At 43.6% G+C, this 19,212-nt stretch overlaps 4 protein-coding genes across 8 annotated transcripts in view; all 4 read left to right on the top strand.

The window, feature by feature from the left end:
- Positions 1-55: 55 nt before the first annotated feature.
- On the top strand, positions 56-2,562 carry LOC134040060 (protocadherin gamma-A11-like). Its single transcript, XM_062486284.1, has one exon. The coding sequence runs from the start codon at positions 139-141 to the stop codon at positions 2,560-2,562; it is 2,424 nt and encodes an 807-aa protein (XP_062342268.1). The 5' UTR covers positions 56-138.
- Positions 2,563-3,286: 724 nt separating this feature from the next.
- The window catches only part of LOC134039911 (protocadherin gamma-C5-like), an 88,056-nt gene continuing 72,130 nt past the window's right edge, over positions 3,287-19,212 (top strand). For 2 of the 5 annotated variants that reach the window (XM_062486094.1, XM_062486082.1), the window contains exon 1: positions 3,287-5,773. In XM_062486094.1, the coding sequence (XP_062342078.1) occupies positions 3,332-5,773 (2,442 nt within the window). In that variant the 5' untranslated portion in view covers positions 3,287-3,331. Of the gene's footprint in view, positions 5,774-9,682; positions 12,187-12,917; positions 15,422-19,212 lie in introns of those variants that run through there. The other 3 variants (XM_062486086.1, XM_062486099.1, XM_062486100.1) reach the window with 3 other exon arrangements.
- LOC134039992 (protocadherin beta-15-like) lies at positions 6,469-8,988 on the top strand. The gene has a single exon (XM_062486215.1). The coding sequence runs from the start codon at positions 6,523-6,525 to the stop codon at positions 8,986-8,988; it is 2,466 nt and encodes an 821-aa protein (XP_062342199.1). The 5' UTR covers positions 6,469-6,522.
- Positions 16,164-18,667, top strand: LOC134039991 (protocadherin gamma-A11-like). Its single transcript, XM_062486213.1, has one exon. It carries the CDS (start codon positions 16,232-16,234, stop codon positions 18,665-18,667), a length of 2,436 nt encoding a protein of 811 aa, XP_062342197.1. The 5' UTR covers positions 16,164-16,231.

Raw genomic sequence — 19,212 nt, 5'->3', positions numbered from 1 at the left:
GGCTCAGACTTCGTGTACGTCGTGATTAAGAACAGTGGTGTTTTTGTCATTTAGACGACGAGGTGGAGTGTATATGTTTGCCTGGATGAACTAGGATAAGAGCAATAACTAGAGAAATTGTCTACATCTTTCTGGAGAATGGAATACCTGTGCCTCTCTGTCTCTGCACCGATGTTTTGGCTGGCTTTGTTTCCTCTGCTCTTTGGCAGCAGCTATGGAGATGTGACCTATTCTATTTCTGAGGAGATGAAACGCGGGTCGGTAATAGGAAATATAGCCAAGGACCTCGGACTTGATACTAAAGGACTATTATCACGGAAAGCTCGCTTGGATGTTGATCGTAGAAGCAAACGGTATTGTGACATTAATCTGAACACCGGTGACTTGATCGTCGCTGAAATGATAGACAGGGAGCAGCTTTGCGGCCGGAGGCTTTCCTGTTCTTTGAAATATGAAATGGTCCTGGAGAACCCGTTAGAATCACATAACATCATGTTGCAGATACAAGATATCAACGATAATGCTCCACAATTCGTGCAAGAGGTTGTTAAATTCGAGATCAGAGAATCTGCAGTCAAAGGCGCTCGCTTTGCTGTAAATCAGGCACTTGACGCAGACATAGGCGTTAATGGAGTTCAAAGCTACACATTACAAAGAAACGAACACTTTAGTTTAGCGGTTCATACTAATCCAAGGGGGGGAAAGCATGGGGAACTTGTTTTAGAAAATGAATTAGATCGCGAAAAACAGCAAGAATTGACGTTACTGCTAACAGCTGTTGATGGTGGCACTCCACCGAGATCCGGCACTGTCATTGTACACATCACTGTGCTAGACGCTAACGATAACAAACCAGTATTTAGTGAGAGTGAATATAAAGTCAGTCTGCCTGAGAGTTCCCCCGTAGGTTATCTTGTAATTACTGTGTCTGCCACAGACGCAGACGAGGGGTTGAACGGGGAAGTGACGTACGAATTTGGTCCAATTACAGACGATGTTAAGAAATTATTTACACTCAACAGTAAAACAGGTGAAATAAGCGTAGTCGGACAGATGGATTTCGAAAAGGAGTCCATTTATGATTTCAGTATACAAGCTAAAGATACCTCTGGTCTGACATCGTTTACCAATGTTGTAGTCGAAATAACAGATGTCAATGACAATGCTCCACTTATCTCTATTAAATCTCTGACCAATCCCATCCCTGAGAATGTGTTACCAGGCACAGTGGTGGGCATCATTAATGTACAGGACGAAGACTCTGGTGTTAATAAACAGGTCCGCTGCTCAATCCAGCAGAATGTTCCTTTCAAACTAAACCCCTCCATTAAAAACTACTATTCCTTAGTAACTACCAGTGAATTAGACCGTGAGCTGATATCAGATTATAACATAACTATAACTGCTACTGACGAGGGCTCTCCACCTTTATCCTCCTCAAAGACTATTCATTTATCTGTCTCTGACGTCAATGACAACCCTCCTGTGTTTGAAGAGCAATCCTACAGCGCCTATGTGAGTGAAAATAACAAGCCTGGCTCCTCCATATGTTCTGTTACTGCCAGAGACCCAGACTGGAGACAGAACGGCACAGTGGTCTATTCTCTAGTGCCCAGTGAGGTCAACGGTGTCCCCGTGTCTTCATATGTATCCATTAACGGAGACACAGGGGTGATCCATGCCGTGAGAGCATTTGATTATGAACAGTTTAGGAGCTTCAAGGTCCAAGTTGTAGCCAGAGACAACGGTTCTCCTCCACTCAGCAGTAACGTGACTGTGAGTGTCTTCGTAGCAGATGAGAATGACAACTCTCCTCAGATATTATACCCTGCTCCAGCAGGGAACTCCTTGATGACTGAGATGGTCCCCAAAGCTGCTCTGGCAGGGTCCCTGGTTTCCAAGGTGATAGCTGTTGATGGTGACTCTGGCCAGAACGCCTGGCTTTCGTATCAGATTGTGAAATCCACCGATCCGGGACTTTTCACTATCGGTCTCCACAGTGGAGAGATCAGGGCCCAGCGCGACATTTCTGATTCTGATGGTATGAAGCAGAACCTTGTGATATCTGTGAAAGATAACGGACAGCCCTCTATGTCTACAACCTGTGCTGTTTACCTACTGATATCAGATAACCTGGCTGAGGTTCCAGAGCTGAAAGACATGTCTTACGAGGGGAAGGATTCCAAACTAACTTCCTACTTGATCATCGCTCTGGTGTCCGTCTCCACCTTTTTCCTGACTTTCATCATTCTCATCCTGGCCGTGAGGTTTTGCCGCAGGAGGAAACCTAGACTGTTGTTTGATGGAGCTGTGGCCATTCCCAGCGCGTATTTCCCTCCTAACTATGCAGAGGTGGATGGAACAGGAACGCTGCAGAGTTCTTACAATTATGACGCTTACCTGACAACGGGCTCACGCACCAGTGACTTCAAGTTTGTCAGATCTTACAACGACAACACGCTGCCAGCCGAAATGACACTAAAAAAGAGTCCAGATCATTTTCTGGAAGGAAGTATCACCACACTGAACACAGCAGGAGAATCTAACGAGGTAAGAACTTAATTTCCCCTGTGAGGAAAAAAATCATTTCCGTTTTCACTGTCATACAGATAGGCTATTTAAAACAATATTTCATATTCTTCCGTACCGAATACTTTTGTCTGTTGCTGTCTCTAATATCATGTTGTTACTTCAATCACGGAAACGTGCCTGTGTCAGCACCACGGCAAACGGACAGCTCCCTTGTGTTGCCGTCAGCTTTAACATGGCGCTGTGTTTGTCTTGAATAGAGGCTTTACTGAACATCGTATCTGTTGTTTTAAGTGTCTTTCATACATTATTCATGAAAAGTCTTACTAATGATCTTCATGATATGCTTATCTCGTTTGTAATACTTACTAATCCATTGACAACAACCGCGTGACAATAACGAGTTGGTAAATCTTTATATTTTGCTTAATATGCTGTACATAGTAATGAAACATTATTTGACATGAAAGACCAGATCAAAATTTTCATCCATAATAAACATAACGTTAGACTTCAAAGTCGTTGACGTCAGATACATTGAACGCTTTGCACAGCTTTCATCTTGGTAGACTAACCACTGAACACAGTCAGTGAGTGTGGTATGGTTCACACTGTTTCTGCAGTTTTAGTAAAGTACACAGAGTGTCGCTATCTACCAGCAAGTGATGTTTCACGTTTCTCTCCACCCACTTATGGGCGCATACTTTATGTACGTCGTGATAAAAAACAGTGATTTTTTGTGATTTAGACGTCGAGGTCGCTGTATTTTCTTTGCCGGAATAATCCTGTGTAGGAGGGTCACATGCAGGAATTGTCTACATCTTTCTGGAGAATGGAATACCTTGGCCTCTCTGTCTCTGCACCGATGTTTTGGCTGGCTTTGTTTCCTCTGCTCTTGCGCAGCAGCTATGGAGATGTGACCTATTCTATTCCTGAGGAGATGAAACGCGCGTCGGTAATAGGAAATATAGCCAAGGATCTCGGACTCAATGCCAAAGGACTACTTTCTCGGAAAGCTCGCTTGGATGTTGATGGTAGAAGCAAACTTTATTGTGATATTAATCTGAACACGGGTGAACTGATTGTCGCTGAAATAATCGACAGAGAGAAGCTTTGCGGCACGAGGCTTTCATGCACCTTAAAATATGAAATGATCTTAGAAAACCCGTTAGAATCACATAACATCGTTTTCCAAATACAAGATGTCAATGATAATGCTCCGAAATTCGGAGAAGACGTTGTCAAATTTGAGATCAGAGAGTCAGCAGTAAAAGGCGCTCGCTTTCCTCTAAATCAGGCACACGATGCAGACATAGGCCTGAATGCTGTCCAAAGCTACACATTACAAAGGAACGATCACTTTAGTTTGGCAGTTCATAGTATTACTGGAGGAGAAAAACAGAGTGAACTGGTTTTAGAGAAAGAATTAGATCGTGAGGTAGAACAAGAAGTGACCTTACTACTTACTGCTGTTGATGGAGGGACTCCGCAAAGATCCGGTACTGTAGTTATACACGTCACCGTGCTTGATGCTAACGACAATAAACCTGTATTTAGTCAGAATATCTATGAAGTTAAGATGCCTGAAAACTCCCCTATAGGTTCTGTTGTAATTACTGTGTCTGCTACTGACGCAGATGAGGGGGCAAACGGGGAAGTGACGTACGGATTTGGTCCAATTTCCGACGATGCAAAGAAATTATTTTCCCTTAATCCCAAAACAGGTGAAGTAATCATAATTGCAGAGATTGATTCTGAAACAGAGTCATTTTATGAATTCAGTATCCAAGCTAAAGATAACTCAGGCCTAAGTTCTTTATCTAAAATTAAGGTTGAAATAACAGATGTAAATGATAATGCCCCTGTTATCTCTCTAAAATCTTTGACCAATCCCATTCCTGAGAATGTGTTAACAGGCACAGAGGTGGGCATCATTAATGTACAGGATAAAGACTCTGGTGTCAATAAACAGGTCCGCTGCTCCATCCAGCAGAATGTTCCTTTCAAACTAACCCCCTCCATTAAAAACTACTATTCCTTAGTAACTACCAGTGAATTAGACCGTGAGCTGATATCAGATTATAACATAACTATCACTGCTACTGACGAGGGGTCTCCACCTTTATCCTCCTCAAAGACTATTCATTTATCTGTCTCTGACGTCAATGACAACCCTCCTGTGTTTGAAGAACAATCCTACAGCACCTATGTGAGTGAAAATAACAAGCCTGGCTCCTCCATATGTTCTGTTACTGCCAGAGACCCAGACTGGAGACAGAACGGCACAGTGGTCTATTCTCTAGTGCCCAGTGAGGTCAACGGTGTCCCTGTGTCTTCATATGTATCCATTAACGGAGACACGGGGGTGATCCATGCCGTGAGAGCATTTGATTATGAACAGTTTAGGAGCTTCAAGGTCCAGGTTGTAGCCAGAGACAACGGTTCTCCTCCACTCAGCAGTAATGTGACTGTGAGCGTCTTTGTAGCAGATGAGAATGACAACTCTCCCCAGATATTATACCCTGCTCCAGCAGGGAACTCCTTGATGACTGAGATGGTCCCCAAAGCTGCTCTGGCAGGGTCCCTGGTTTCCAAGGTGATAGCTGTGGATGCTGACTCTGGCCAGAACGCTTGGCTTTCCTATAAGATTGTGAAATCCACCGATCCGGGACTTTTCACTATCGGTCTCCACAGTGGAGAGATCAGGGTCCAGCGGGACATTTCTGATTCTGACGGTATGAAGCAGAACCTTGTGATATCTGTGAAAGATAACGGACAGCCCTCTATGTCTACAACCTGTGCCGTTTACCTACTGATATCAGATAACCTGGCTGAGGTTCCAGAGCTGAAAGACATGTCTTACGAGGGGAAGGATTCTAAACTCACTTCCTACTTGATCATCGCTCTGGTGTCCGTCTCCACCTTTTTCCTGACTTTCATCATTCTCATCCTGGCCGTGAGGTTTTGCCGCAGGAGGAAACCTAGACTGTTGTTTGATGGAGCTGTGGCCATTCCCAGCGCGTATTTCCCTCCTAACTATGCAGAGGTGGATGGAACAGGAACGCTGCGGAGTTCTTACAATTATGACGCTTACCTGACAACGGGCTCACGCACCAGTGACTTCAAGTTTGTCAGATCTTACAACGACAACACGCTGCCAGCTGAAATGACACTAAAAAAGAGTCCAGATCATTTTCTGGAAGGAAGTATCACTACACTGAACACAGCAGGGGAATCTAACGAGGTAAGAGACTTTCATGGAGATCCTGCCTGTGGTGATTAAAATGAGCAGAGATGCAGCTGCACATTGTGTCTAAACTCATAACAATTAGCTCTAATCTCACATGTACAATGGGGAGGGCATTAAGAAAACCTAGATTTTGTAGCAAATCGTCATTATTTGTTTTGAAACCTTACTGTGTTGTTTCTACGACAATGAGATATATCATATACTAGGGTGTCTTGTTCTTTTTCAAATAATATTATCAGACGCTTTGCTACGCAAGTGTTTTCGTTTGTCTATCGAAACCAAAGCAAATTTCAGAACCATGACCTGTGGACAGCTCCCGTGTGTTTCTTTCATTCCAGTGAACGTTTTGTGGACCTTTTTTGAACTATATAAACTACTGAATAGTTTGTGTGTGTGTTATTTGGAGAGTCTTGTATTGATTATGAATTAAGAGTGACATTTATTAACTAAAACGTGTGACTTGCGTTTAGAATCCAAGAGAGAAATGGAAGCATAGTCTCCACTTAGAAAGTGGTGGTCCTACGACTGAAAATGCAGTGAGTGAGTTTTACACGATATTTTCTGCAGTTTTAGTAAAGTACAGAGAGTGTCGCTATCTACCAGCAAGTGATGTTTCACGTTTCTCTCCACCCACTTATGGGCGCAGACTTCGTGTACGTTGTGATAAAGAACAGTGGTGTTTTTGTGATTTAGACTTCGAGGGGTGCATGTGTTTGCCTGTATAAAACTGTATAAGAACATACATGCAGGAATTGTCTACATCTTTCTGGAGAATGGAATACCTGGGCCTCTGTGTCTCTGCACCGATGTTTTGGCTGGCTTTGTTTCCTCTGCTCTTGCGCAGCAGCTATGGAGATGTGACCTATTCTATTCCTGAGGAGATGAAACGCGGGTCTGTAATAGGAAATATAGCCAAGGACCTGGGACTCGATGCTAAAGGACTGTTGTCTCGGAAAGCTCGTTTGGATGGTGAGGGTGACAACAAACGTTATTGTGATATTAATCTGAACACGGGGGAATTGATAGTTTCTGAAATAATCGACAGAGAGCAGCTTTGCGGAAGGAAGCTTTCCTGTCCCCAAAAATATGAAATTATATTGGAGAACCCGTTAGAATCACATAACATCGTCTTGCAAATTCAAGATATTAATGATAACGCACCAAAATTTGGCAAAGAAGTTGTTCGTTTTGAGATTCGAGAATCAGCAGACAAAGGCGCCAGATTCGCTGTTAATCAGGCTCACGATGCAGACATAGGCCTGAATGCTGTTCAGAGCTACACGTTACAAAGGAACAACCATTTCAGTTTGGCTGTTCACACTAACCCCGGAGGTGGAAAGTATGGGGAGTTAGTTTTAGAGAACGAATTAGATCGTGAACTAGAGCAGGAGGTAACGGTAATTCTTACTGCAGTTGACGGAGGTAATCCGCAGAGATCCGGTACTGTTGTCATACACGTCACCGTGCTTGATGCTAACGATAATAAACCCGTCTTTAGTCAGAATGTGTATAAGGTGAATCTGCCTGAAAACTCCCCTAAAGGCTCTGTTATAATTACTGTGTCTGCTACTGACGCAGATGAGGGGGCAAACGGGGAAGTGACGTATGGATTTGGTCCCGTTTCTGAGGAATTGAGTGAGCTATTTTCTCTTGATATAAAAACTGGGGATATAAGTATTGTCCGAGGGATAGACTTTGAAAAAGAGTCTACTCATGAATTGAGCATCCAAGCTAAAGATAACTTTGGGCTGACTTCCTTTGCCAATGTTATAGTCGAAATAACTGACGTAAACGATAATACCCCAGTTATCTCTCTTAAATCTCTGACCAATTCCATCCCTGAAAACGTGTTGCCAGGCACAGAGGTTGGCATCATTAATGTACAGGATAAAGACTCTGGTGTCAATAAACAGGTCCGATGCTCCATCCAGCAGAATGTTCCTTTCAAACTAAACCCCTCCATTAAAAACTACTATTCCTTAGTAACTACCAGTGAATTAGACCGTGAGCTGATATCAGATTATAACATAACTATCACTGCTACTGACGAGGGGTCTCCACCTTTATCCTCCTCAAAGACTATTCATTTATCTGTCTCTGACGTCAATGACAACCCTCCTGTGTTTGAAGAACAATCCTACAGTGCCTATGTGAGTGAAAATAACAAGCCTGGCTCCTCCATATGTTCTGTTACTGCCAGAGACCCAGACTGGAGACAGAACGGCACAGTGGTCTATTCTCTAGTGCCCAGTGAGGTCAACGGTGTCCCCGTGTCTTCATATGTATCCATTAACGGAGACACGGGGGTGATCCATGCCGTGAGAGCATTTGATTATGAACAGTTTAGGAGCTTCAAGGTCCAGGTTGTAGCCAGGGACAACGGTTCTCCTCCACTCAGCAGTAACGTGACTGTGAGCGTCTTCGTAGCAGATGAGAATGACAACTCTCCCCAGATATTATACCCTGCTCCAGCAGGGAACTCCTTGATGACTGAGATGGTCCCCAAAGCTGCTCTGGCAGGGTCCCTGGTTTCCAAGGTGATAGCTGTGGATGCTGACTCTGGCCAGAACGCCTGGCTTTCGTATCAGATTGTGAAATCCACCGATCCGGGACTTTTCACTATCGGTCTCCACAGTGGAGAGATCAGGGCCCAGCGGGACATTTCTGATTCTGACGGTATGAAGCAGAACCTTGTGATATCTGTGAAAGATAACGGACAGCCCTCTATGTCTACAACCTGTGCTGTTTACCTACTGATATCAGATAACCTGGCTGAGGTTCCAGAGCTGAAAGACATGTCTTACGAGGGGAAGGATTCCAAACTAACTTCCTACTTGATCATCGCTCTGGTGTCCGTCTCCACCTTTTTCCTGACTTTCATCATTCTCATCCTGGCCGTGAGGTTTTGCCGCAGGAGGAAACCTAGACTGTTGTTTGATGGAGCTGTGGCCATTCCCAGCGCGTATTTCCCTCCTAACTATGCAGAGGTGGATGGAACAGGAACGCTGCGGAGTTCTTACAATTATGACGCTTACTTGACAACGGGCTCACGCACCAGTGACTTCAAGTTTGTCAGATCTTACAACGACAACACGCTGCCAGCTGAAATGACACTAAAAAAGAGTCCAGATCATTTTCTGGAAGGAAGTATCACCACACTGAACACAGCAGGAGAATCTAACGAGGTAAGAACTGCATTTCCCGTGTGAGAAAAAATTATCATTTTCGTTTTCACTGTCATGCAGATAGGCTATATGTAAAAGAACGTAATTCCTAATTTTCCGTACCGAATACATTTGTCTGTCGCTGTCTCTCATGCCTTTTGTTACTTTAATCACGGAATAGTGCCTGTGTCAGCACCACAGCAAACGGACAGCTCCCTTGTGTTGCTGTCAGCTTCAACATGGCGCTGTCCTTGTCTTGAATAGAGGCTTTACTGAACAGCGTATCTCTTGTTTGCAGAATCTTTCACACATTACTCATGAAAAGTCTTACTAATAATCTTCATAATAGGCTTGTTTCGTTTGTAAAACTAGTTACTAATCCATTGACAACAACCGCGTTGCAATAACGAGTTGGTAAATCTTTATATTTTGCTTGATATGCTATTAAACATTATTTGACATGAAAGACCAGATCTAAATTTGCATCCATAATAAACATAACGTTAGACTTCAAAGTCGTTGACGTCAGATAAATTGAAGGCTTTGCACAGCTTTCATCTTGGTAGACTAACAACTGAACACAGTCAGTGAGTGTGGTATGGTTCACGCTGTTTTCTGCAGTTTTAGTAAAGTACACAGAGTGTCGCTATCTACCAGCAAGTGATGTTTCACGTTTCTCTCCACCCACTTATGGGCGCAGACGTCATGTACGTCGTCATAAAGAACAGTGGTGTTTTTGTGATTTAGACGTCGAGAAAGAGTGTACGTTTTTGCCTGGATACATCTGTGTAGGACGGTTATATTCAGGAATTGTGTACATATTCCTGGAGAATGGAATACCTGGGCCTCTCTGTTTCTGCACCGATGTTTTGGCTGGCTTTGTTTCCTCTGCTCTTGCGCAGCAGCTATGGAGATGTGACCTATTCTATTCCTGAGGAGATGAAACGCGGGTCTGTAATAGGAAATATAGCCAAGGATCTCGGACTTGATGCTAAAGGACTAATGTCTCGGAAAGCTCGCTTGGATGTTGATGGTGGCAATAAACGCTTTTGTGATATCAATCTGAAGACGGGTGAATTGATCGTCGCTGAAATAATTGACAGGGAGCAGCTTTGCGGTAGTACATTATCTTGTGTCCTGAAATATGAAATGATCCTTGAAAACCCTCTAGAATTACATAACATTATTTTGCAAATACAAGACGTAAATGATCATGCTCCACAATTTGAGGAAGACGTTATCAAATTTGATATAGGAGAATCAGCAGTTAAAGGAGCCCGTTATGCGCTAAATCAGGCACTTGACGAAGACGTAGGCCTGAATTCTGTCCAAAGCTACAATTTGCAAAGAAATGAACATTTTAGCTTGTCCGTCCATAGTAGTTCTGACGGCGGAAAACACGGAGAACTGGTTTTGGAGAAAGAGTTAGATCGTGAGGTGGAGCAGGAGGTGACGTTACTACTTACTGCTGTTGACGGAGGGACACCGCAGAGATCTGGTACTGTAGTTATACACGTCACCGTGCTTGATGCTAACGATAACAAACCCGTGTTTAGTCAGAATATCTACACGGTGACTCTACCTGAGAATTCCCCCATAGGTTCTCTTGTAATTACTGTGTCTGCCACTGACGCAGATGAGGGGGCCAACGGGGAGGTGACGTATGCATTTGGTCCCATTTCAGACGAAGTGAAAAAAATATTTTCCCTCAATCACAAAACGGGAGTCATAAGTGTTGTTGGAGTGGTGGATTTTGAAAATAAATCTGTATATGAATTCAGACTTCAAGCCAAAGACAATGCAGGACTGACATCATTTGCTAACGTTAAAGTAGAGATTACTGATGTAAATGATAATGCTCCAGTTATCTCTTTAAAATCCCTAACCAATCCCATCCCTGAGGATGTGTTGCCAGGCACTGAGGTGGGCATCATTAATGTACAGGATAAAGACTCTGGTGTCAATAAACAGGTCCACTGCTCCATCCAGCAGAATGTTCCTTTTAAACTAAACCCCTCCATTAAAAACTACTATTCCTTAGTAACTACCAGTGAATTAGACCGTGAGCTGATATCAGATTATAACATAACTATCACTGCTACTGACGAGGGGTCTCCACCTTTATCCTCCTCAAAGACTATTCATTTATCTGTCTCTGACGTCAATGACAACCCTCCTGTGTTTGAAGAACAATCCTACAGCACCTATGTAAGTGAAAATAACAAGCCTGGCTCCTCCATATGTTCTGTTACTGCCAGAGACCCAGACTGGAGACAGAACGGCACAGTGGTCTATTCTCTAGTGCCCAGTGAGGTCAACGGTGTCCCTGTGTCTTCATATGTATCCATTAACGGAGACACGGGGGTGATCCATGCCGTGAGAGCATTTGATTATGAACAGTTTAGGAGCTTCAAGGTCCAAGTTGTAGCCAGAGACAACGGTTCTCCTCCACTCAGCAGTAACGTGACTGTGAGCGTCTTCGTAGCAGATGAGAATGACAACTCTCCCCAGATATTATACCCTGCTCCAGCAGGGAACTCCTTGATGACTGAGATGGTCCCCAAAGCTGCTCTGGCAGGGTCCCTGGTTTCCAAGGTGATAGCTGTGGATGCTGACTCTGGCCAGAACGCCTGGCTTTCCTATCAGATCGTTAAATCCACCGATCCAGGACTTTTCACTATCGGTCTTCACAGTGGAGAGATCAGGGCCCAGCGGGACATTTCTGATTCTGACGGTATGAAGCAGAACCTTGTGATATCTGTGAAAGATAACGGACAGCCCTCTATGTCTACAACCTGTGCTGTTTACCTACTGATATCAGATAACCTGGCTGAGGTTCCAGAGCTGAAAGACATGTCTTACGAGGGGAAGGATTCTAAACTGACTTCCTACTTGATCATCGCTCTGGTGTCCGTCTCCACCTTTTTCCTGACTTTCATCATTCTCATCCTGGCCGTGAGGTTTTGCCGCAGGAGGAAACCTAGACTGTTGTTTGATGGAGCTGTGGCCATTCCCAGCGCGTATTTCCCTCCTAACTATGCAGAGGTGGATGGAACAGGAACGCTGCGGAGTTCTTACAATTATGACGCTTACCTGACAACGGGCTCACGCACCAGTGACTTCAAGTTTGTCAGATCTTACAATGACAACACGCTGCCAGCCGAAATGACACTAAAAAAGAGTCCAGATCATTTTCTGGAAGGAAGTATCACCACACTGAACACAGCAGGAGAATCTAGCGAGGTAAGAACTGAATTTCCCCAGTGAGAAAAATAATGATTTCCGTTTTCACTGTCATGCAGATAGACTAAAACAATACTTCATATTCTTCTGTACCGAATCCTTTTGTCAGTTGCCGTCTCTAATATCATGTTGTAATTTTAATCACGGAAACGTGCCTGTGTCAGCACCACAGCAAACGGACAGCTCCCTTGGGTTTCTGTCAGCTTTTTGAACGCAACATGGGTCTGTGCTTGTCTTGACTAGAGGCTTTACTGAACAGCGTGTCTGGGGTTCTAAGAGTCTTTCACACATTAGTCCTGAAAAGTTTGACTAATTATCTTAATAATAGGCTTGTTTCGCATGTAGTATTAGCTACTAATTCAACGACCACAACCAAGTTGCAATACAGAGTTGGAAATGTTTATATATAGATAAATATACATAGGCCTACTTGTGAAATATTACGTGACATAGAAGCCCCAGATCTAATTTCGCAATCATAATAAACAAAACGTTAGACTTCAAAGTCGTTTATCTCAGATATATTGGAGGCTTTAATCAGCTTTCATCTTGTTAGACTTACCACTGAACATGGAGTGTCTGAGTGTGGTATGGTGCAAATAGTTTTCTGCAGTTTTAGTAAAGTACACAGAGTGTCGCTATCTACCAGCAAGTGATGTTTCACGTTTCTCTCCACCCACTTATGGGCGCAGACTTCGTGTACGTCTTGATGAAAGACGGTAGTGTTTTTGTCATTTAGACGTCGAGATAGAGTGTACGTTTTTGCCTGGATAAACCTTTGAAGGACGGTTATATTCAGGAATTGTCTACATCTTTCTGGAGAATGGAATACCTGGGTCTCTCTGTCTCTGCACCGATGTTTTGGCTGGCTTTGTTTCCTCTGCTCTTGCGGAGCAGCTATGGAGATGTGACCTATTCTATTCCCGAGGAGATGAAACGCGGGTCTGTAATAGGAAATATAGCCAAGGATCTGGGACTTGATGCTAAAGGACTGTTGTCTCGGAAAGCTCGCTTGGATGTTGATGGTGACAACAAACGGTATTGTGATATTAATCTGAACACGGGTGAACTGATCGTTGCTGAAATAATGGACAGAGAGAAGCTTTGCGACAGGAGGATTTCCTGTTTCCTGAAATATGAAATTATTTTGGAGAATCCGTTAGAGTCGCACAACATAGTCTTGCAGATACAAGATGTAAATGATAATGCTCCACAATTTGGCTTAGACGTTGTCAAATTTGAAATACAAGAGTCGGCAGACAAAGGCGCTCGTTTTGCTCTAAATCAAGCACATGACGCAGACATAGGCCTGAATGCTGTCCAAAGCTACACGTTACAAAGGAACGATCACTTTAGTTTGTCCGTTCATACTAATCCAAGGGGAGGAAGATACGGTGAACTTGTTTTAGAGAAAGAATTAGATCGAGAGGTAGAGCAGGAGGTGACGTTACTACTTACTGCTGTTGACGGAGGGACTCCACAGAGATCCGGTACTGTAGTTATACACGTCACCGTGCTTGATGCTAACGATAACAAACCAGTGTTTAGTCAGACTGAATATAAAGTCAGTCTGTCAGAAAACTCTCCCGTAAATTCTGTTGTAATTACTGTATCTGCTACAGACGCAGATGAGGGGGCAAACGGGGAAGTGACGTACGGATTTGGTCCCATTTCAGACGATGCTAAGAAATTGTTTGCTCTGAATAGCAAAACGGGTGAATTAACCATTTTTGGACAAATGGATTTTGAAAAGGAGTCAATATATGAATTCAGTATCCAAGCCAAGGACAATGCAGGACTCACTTCATTTGCCAACGTTAAAATCGATATAATGGATATGAATGATAACGCCCCTGTTATATCTCTAAAATATCTTACCAATCCCATCCCTGAGAATGTGTTACCAGGCACAGAGGTGGGCATCATTAATGTACAGGATAAAGACTCTGGTGTCAATAAACAGGTCTGTTGCTCCATCCAGCAGAATGTTCCTTTCAAACTAAACCCCTCCATTAAAAACTACTATTCCTTAGTAACTACCAGTGAATTAGACCGTGAGCTGATATCAGATTATAACATAACTATAACTGTTACTGACGAGGGGTCTCCACCTTTATCCTCCTCAAAGACTATTCATTTATCTGTCTCTGACGTCAATGACAACCCTCCTGTGTTTGAAGAGCAATCCTACAGCGCCTATGTGAGTGAAAATAACAAGCCTGGCTCCTCCATATGTTCTGTTACTGCCAGAGACCCAGACTGGAGACAGAACGGCACAGTGGTCTATTCTCTAGTGCCCAGTGAGGTCAACGGTGTCCCTGTGTCTTCATATGTATCCATTAACGGAGACACGGGGGTGATCCATGCCGTGAGAGAATTTGATTATGAACAGTTTAGGAGCTTCAAGGTCCAAGTTGTAGCCAGAGACAACGGTTCTCCTCCACTCAGCAGTAACGTGACTGTGAGTGTCTTCGTAGCAGATGAGAATGACAACTCTCCCCAGATATTATACCCTGCTCCAGCAGGGAACTCCTTGATGACTGAGATGGTCCCCAAAGCTGCTCTGGCAGGGTCCCTGGTTTCCAAGGTGATAGCTGTTGACGGTGACTCTGGCCAGAATGCATGGCTTTCGTATCAGATTGTGAAATCCACCGATCCGGGACTTTTCACTATCGGTCTCCACAGTGGAGAGATCAGGGCCCAGCGGGACATTTCTGATTCTGACGGTATGAAGCAGAACCTTGTGATATCTGTGAAAGATAACGGACAGCCCTCTATGTCTACAACCTGTGCTGTTTACCTACTGATATCAGATAACCTGGCTGAGGTTCCAGAGCTGAAAGACATGTCTTACGAGGGGAAGGATTCCAAACTAACTTCCTACTTGATCATCGCTCTGGTGTCCGTCTCCACCTTTTTCCTGACTTTCATCATTCTCATCCTGGCCGTGAGGTTTTGCCGCAGGAGGAAACCTAGACTGTTGTTTGATGGAGCTGTGGCCATTCCCAGCGCGTATTTCCCTCCTAACTATGCAGAGGTGGATGGAACAGGAACGCTGCGGAGTTCTTACAATTATGACGCTTACTTGACAACGGGCTCACGCACCAGTGACTTCAAGTTTGTCAGATCTTACAACGACAACACGCTGCCAGCTGAAATGACACTAAAAAAGAGTCCAGATCACTTTCTGGAAGGAAGTATCACCACACTGAACACAACAGGAGAATCTAACGAGGTAAGAACTGCATTTCCCGTGTGAGAAAAAATTATCATTTTCGTTTTCACTGTCATGCAGATAGGCTATATGTAAAATAACGTAATTCCTAATTTTCCGTACCGAATACATTTGTCTGTCGCTGTCTCTCATGCCTTTTGTTACTTTAATCACGGAATAGTGCCTGTGTCAGCACCACAGCAAACGGACAGCTCCCTTGTGTTGCTGTCAGCTTCAACATGGCGCTGTCCTTGTCTTGAATAGAGGCTTTACTGAACAGCGTATCTCTTGTTTGCAGAATCTTTCACACATTACTCATGAAAAGTCTTACTAATAATCTTCATAATAGGCTTGTTTCGTTTGTAAAACTAGTTACTAATCCATTGACAACAACCGCGTTGCAATAACGAGTTGGTAAATCTTTATATTTTGCTTGATATGCTATTAAACATTAATTGACATGAAAGACCAGATCTAAATTTGCATCCATAATAAACATAACGTTAGACTTCAAAGTCGTTGACGTCAGATAAATTGAAGGCTTTGCACAGCTTTCATCTTGGTAGACTAACAACTGAACACAGTCAGTGAGTGTGGTATGGTTCACGCTGTTTTCTGCAGTTTTAGTAAAGTACACAGAGTGTCGCTATCTACCAGCAAGTGATGTTTCACGTTTCTCTCCACCCACTTATGGGCGCAGACGTCGTGTACGTCGTCATAAAGGACAGTGGTGTTTTTGTGATTTAGACGTCGAGAAAGAGTGTACGTTTTTGCCTGGATACATCTGTGTAGGACGGTTATATTCAGGAATTGTGTACATATTCCTGGAGAATGGAATACCTGGGCCTCTCTGTTTCTGCACCGATGTTTTGGCTGGCTTTGTTTCCTCTGCTCTTGCGCAGCAGCTATGGAGATGTGACCTATTCTATTCCTGAGGAGATGAAACGCGGGTCGGTAATAGGAAATATAGCCAAGGATCTGGGACTTGATGCTAAAGGACTATTGTCTCGGAAAGCTCGCTTGGATGTTGATCGTAGAAGCAAACGGTATTGTGATATTAATCTGAACACGGGTGATTTGATTGTCGCTGAAAAAATTGACAGAGAGGTGCTTTGCGGCACGAGGCTTTCATGCTCCTTAAAATATGAAATGATCTTAGAGAACCCATTAGAATCACATAATATAATTTTGCAAATACAAGATGTCAATGACAATGCTCCACAATTTACAGAAGATTTTGTGAAATTTGAGATTCAAGAATTAGCAGTGAAAGGCGCTCGCTTTCCTTTAAATCAGGCACATGACGCAGACATAGGCCTGAATGCTGTCCAAAGCTACACATTACAAAGAAACGATCACTTTAGTTTGGCAGTTCATAGCATTAGTGGAGGAGAAAAGCAGAGTGAACTGGTTTTAGAGAAGGAATTAGATCGTGAGGTGGAGCAGGAGGTGACGTTACTACTTACTGCTGTTGACGGAGGGACTCCACAGAGATCCGGTACTGTAGTTATACACGTCACCGTGCTTGACTCTAACGATAACAAACCAGTGTTTAGTCAGAATATCTACACGGTAAATCTGCCTGAAAACACGCCCATAGGTTCAGTCTTAATGACTGTGTCTGCTACAGACGCAGATGAGGGGGCAAACGGGGAAGTGACGTACGGATTTGGACTAATCTCAAACAATGCGAAGCAATTATTTTCCCTCAATCCCAAAACAGGTGAAGTGATCGTAATAGGAGAAATAGATTTTGAAATTGAGTCATTTTATGAATTCAGCATCCAAGCCAAAGACAATTCAGGCCTAAGTTCTTTAGCTAAAGTTAAGGTCGATATTACAGACGTAAATGATAATGCACCAGTTATTTCACTTAAATCTGTGACCAATCCCATACCTGAGAATGTGTTGCCAGGCACAGAGGTGGGCATCATTAATGTTCAGGACGAAGACTCTGGTGTCAATAAACAGGTCCGCTTCTCCATCCAGCAGAAGGTTCCTTTCAAACTAAACCCCTCCATTAAAAACTACTATTCCTTAGTAACTACCAGTGAATTAGACCGTGAGCTGATATCAGATTATAACATAACTATCACTGCTACTGACGAGGGGTCTCCACCTTTATCCTCCTCAAAGACTATTCATTTATCTGTCTCTGACGTCAATGACAACCCTCCTGTGTTTGAAGAACAATCCTACAGCGCCTATGTGAGTGAAAATAACAAGCCTGGCTCCTCCATATGTTCTGTTACTGCCAGAGACCCAGACTGGAGACAGAACGGCACAGTGGTCTATTCTCTAGTGCCCAGTGAGGTCAACGGTGTCCCTGTATCTTCATATGTATCCATTAACGGAGACACAGGGGTGATCCATGCCGTGAGAGCATTTGATTATGAACAGTTTAGGAGCTTCAAGGTCCAGGTTGTAGCCAGAGACAACGGTTCTCCTCCACTCAGCAGTAACGTGACTGTGAGCGTCTTCGTAGCAGATGAGAATGACAACTCTCCCCAGATATTATACCCTGCACCAGCAGGGAACTCCTTGATGACTGAGATGGTCCCAAAAGCTGCTCTGGCAGGGTCCCTGGTTTCCAAGGTGATAGCTGTGGATGCTGACTCTGGCCAGAATGCCTGGCTTTCGTATCAGATTGTGAAATCCACAGATCCGGGACTTTTCACTATCGGTCTCCACAGTGGAGAGATCAGGGCCCAGCGGGACATTTCTGATTCTGACGGTATGAAGCAGAACCTTGTGATATCTGTGAAAGATAACGGACATCCCTCTATGTCTACAACCTGTGCTGTTTACCTACTGATATCAGATAACCTGGCTGAGGTTCCAGAGCTGAAAGACATGTCTTATGAGGGGAAGGATTCTAAACTGACTTCCTACTTGATCATCGCTCTGGTGTCCGTCTCCACCTTTTTCCTGACTTTCATCATTCTCATCCTGGCCGTGAGGTTTTGCCGCAGGAGGAAACCTAGACTGTTGTTTGATGGAGCTGTGGCCATTCCCAGCGCGTATTTCCCTCCTAACTATGCAGAGGTGGATGGAACAGGAACGCTGCGGAGTTCTTACAATTATGACGCTTACCTGACAACGGGCTCACGCACCAGTGACTTCAAGTTTGTCAGATCTTACAACGACAACACGCTGCCAGCTGAAATGACACTAAAAAAGAGTCCAGATCATTTTCTGGAAGGAAGTATCACCACACTGAACACAGCAGGAGAATCTAACGAGGTAAGAACTGACTTACCCGTGTGAGAAAAATAATCATTTTCGTTTTCACTGTCATGCAGATAGGCTTTGTAAAACAGTAGGCTGCTTAATATCTTCCGTACCGAATACTTTTGTCTGTCGCTGTCTCTCATGCATTTTGTTACTTTATCACGTAAACGTGTCTGTGTCAGCACCACAGCAAACGGACAGCTCCCTTGTGTTTCTGTCAGCTTTTTGACATGGCGCTGTGCTTGTCTTGAGGCGTTAATGAACACAGCGTGTCTGCTGTTCTAAGTGTCTTTCACAGATTATTCATGAAAAGTCTTACTAATGATCTTCATAATAGCCTTGTTTCGTTACTGATTCATTGACAACAACCGCGTTGCAATAAGGAGTTGGTAAATCTGTATATGTTGCTTCATATATACTGTACATAGTAATGAAACATTGCTTGACATGAAAGCCCAGATCTAAATTTGTATCCATAATAAACATGACGTTAAACTTCAAAGTAATTAACGTCAGGTAAATTGCAGGCTTTGCGCAGCTTTCATCTTGATACATTTACCATTGAACACTGAGACATTGGT

Source organism: Osmerus eperlanus, chromosome 19 (genome assembly GCF_963692335.1).
Source record: "Osmerus eperlanus chromosome 19, fOsmEpe2.1, whole genome shotgun sequence".
Classification (NCBI taxonomy): Eukaryota; Metazoa; Chordata; class Actinopteri; order Osmeriformes; family Osmeridae; genus Osmerus; species Osmerus eperlanus.
This window is presented reverse-complemented; position numbering and strand designations above follow the sequence as displayed.

Excerpts from the sequence above, each read along its gene's own strand:
- LOC134039992 (XM_062486215.1), top strand. The coding sequence starts at position 6,523 with ATGCAGGAATTGTCTACATCTTTCTGGAGAATGGAATACCTGGGCCTC.
- LOC134040060 (XM_062486284.1), top strand. The coding sequence starts at position 139 with ATGGAATACCTGTGCCTCTCTGTCTCTGCACCGATGTTTTGGCTGGCT.
- LOC134039991 (XM_062486213.1), top strand. The coding sequence starts at position 16,232 with ATGGAATACCTGGGCCTCTCTGTTTCTGCACCGATGTTTTGGCTGGCT.